General features: G+C 39.6%; 1 protein-coding gene across 1 annotated transcript; it reads right to left on the bottom strand.

Annotated features, from left to right (window-relative positions):
• Window positions 1-820: 820 nt before the first annotated feature.
• LOC119520538 (cytochrome c-like) lies at window positions 821-1,135 on the bottom strand. Its single transcript, XM_037818468.1, has one exon. The coding sequence runs from the start codon at window positions 1,133-1,135 to the stop codon at window positions 821-823; it is 315 nt and encodes a 104-aa protein (XP_037674396.1).
• Between the last annotated feature and the right edge of the window lie 443 nt (window positions 1,136-1,578).

The raw sequence follows: 1,578 nt of genomic DNA on the forward strand, positions 1-1,578 counted from the left end.
AAGCTTGCTTCTTCTCTCTGAGCTTATATAGTGCTCTAGTAAACTAATCAAGGCCCATGCTGAATGGATGGGGCCACACCTCCACGGAAACTATTTAATCAGAGTCATCACCCGCAGTTGGATGGGTCACATCTCCATGGAAACACTCAAAGAATTACAATCTAATCAACACTAATATGTCTGCCCACACAAAATTACATCAAAGATAATGGCCTTTTGGGGGACATAATACATCCAAACTGGCACACACACCAAAATACCTTTTGTTAATTAAAAGGCAACAGTTCAGATACAGGGAATTTTAATTAGATTTCAAAGTTAAGACCAGAAAAATAAGTGGACATAGCTAGCTTGTTTTCAGTACCTGCCTTTAAACAGGCTGATGAAGAACAACTGAAACCAAGTGAGTCTTGCTCTGTTCTATGAAACAGTGAAGGAATTTCCTTAGTATTTAAATATATTCATAAAATGAGTTATATAAATCTAAATATAAAACCAATCTCCTATAGGTTGTGAGTTGATATTCAGCATCTTTGTGAAAAGTTGGACATTACTAATTCAACCTAGCCTCAAGTCCAGTTAAACCTTTAGAAGGGGGAAATAGTGATAACACTTGCCAAACCAGAATTACTATCAACATTTGAAAAGCTTGATCATATTCATTTAACTATAAGTTAATCTTATTTAACTCAGGACTGTCCAACAAAAATGATGCCATTCATGATCTGAATTCTGGTGTACGAGATCAATTTAAATACGGTACATGTAAAAAAGTCACGAGTTATTTCTGTTTTGTGATAAATAACACAATGGCCAACTATTAATCATTAACAGCTTTTTTGAGATAAGCCATCAAGTCTTCCCTTTCTGTCTTCTTCTTAATGCCAGCAAAATTCATTTTTGTTCCAAGGGCGTACTTCTTGGGATTCTCCAAATACTCCATCAGTGTCTCATTGTCCCAAGCGATATCTTTGTTCTTGTTAGCATCTGTATAAGAGAATCCAGGGGCCTGACCTGTCTTCCACCCAAACAGGCTACGCAGATTTGGCCCAGTCTTGTGCTTGCCTCCCCTTTCCACCGTGTGGCACTGGGCACACTTCTGAACAAAAATCTTGCCCTTCTCAACATCACCCATTTTGAATTCACTCTCTCGTCGCACATGATACGAAGGTAACTGCTTGGAAGCTGGACGTCCCTCTCTCTAAGTCTGTCGGCCACCTTTTAATCCATGTTTCAGCCAACCACCCAAACAAACTGTTAAGGCCCTTTCTAACCTCTCAAGCTACAACATTGAATGCAGAATCCCTCCTTAGTGGGCCCATATCAATAAATTCAGCCTGATCCAACTTTATATTCCTTCCACCATTATCCCACACCCTTAATATCCTTTCCCACAGATATACAAATTGAAAAACTCATGCAGTTCTTTTGGAGTATAGTGTGCTTCCTCATGGGCCACACTTTGTTCCTCACCCTTCAGGGCTTGTTGGGACTCTAGTCTTGAAGCAAAGACTGGTGGTGAGGGTGGGTCATGAAAAGAATTAGAAGTATCCCTCAAGCCATTTACCTCAGGATGTT

The sequence above is a fragment of the Choloepus didactylus genome, chromosome 2, assembly GCF_015220235.1.
Source record: "Choloepus didactylus isolate mChoDid1 chromosome 2, mChoDid1.pri, whole genome shotgun sequence".
Classification (NCBI taxonomy): domain Eukaryota; kingdom Metazoa; phylum Chordata; class Mammalia; order Pilosa; family Megalonychidae; genus Choloepus; species Choloepus didactylus.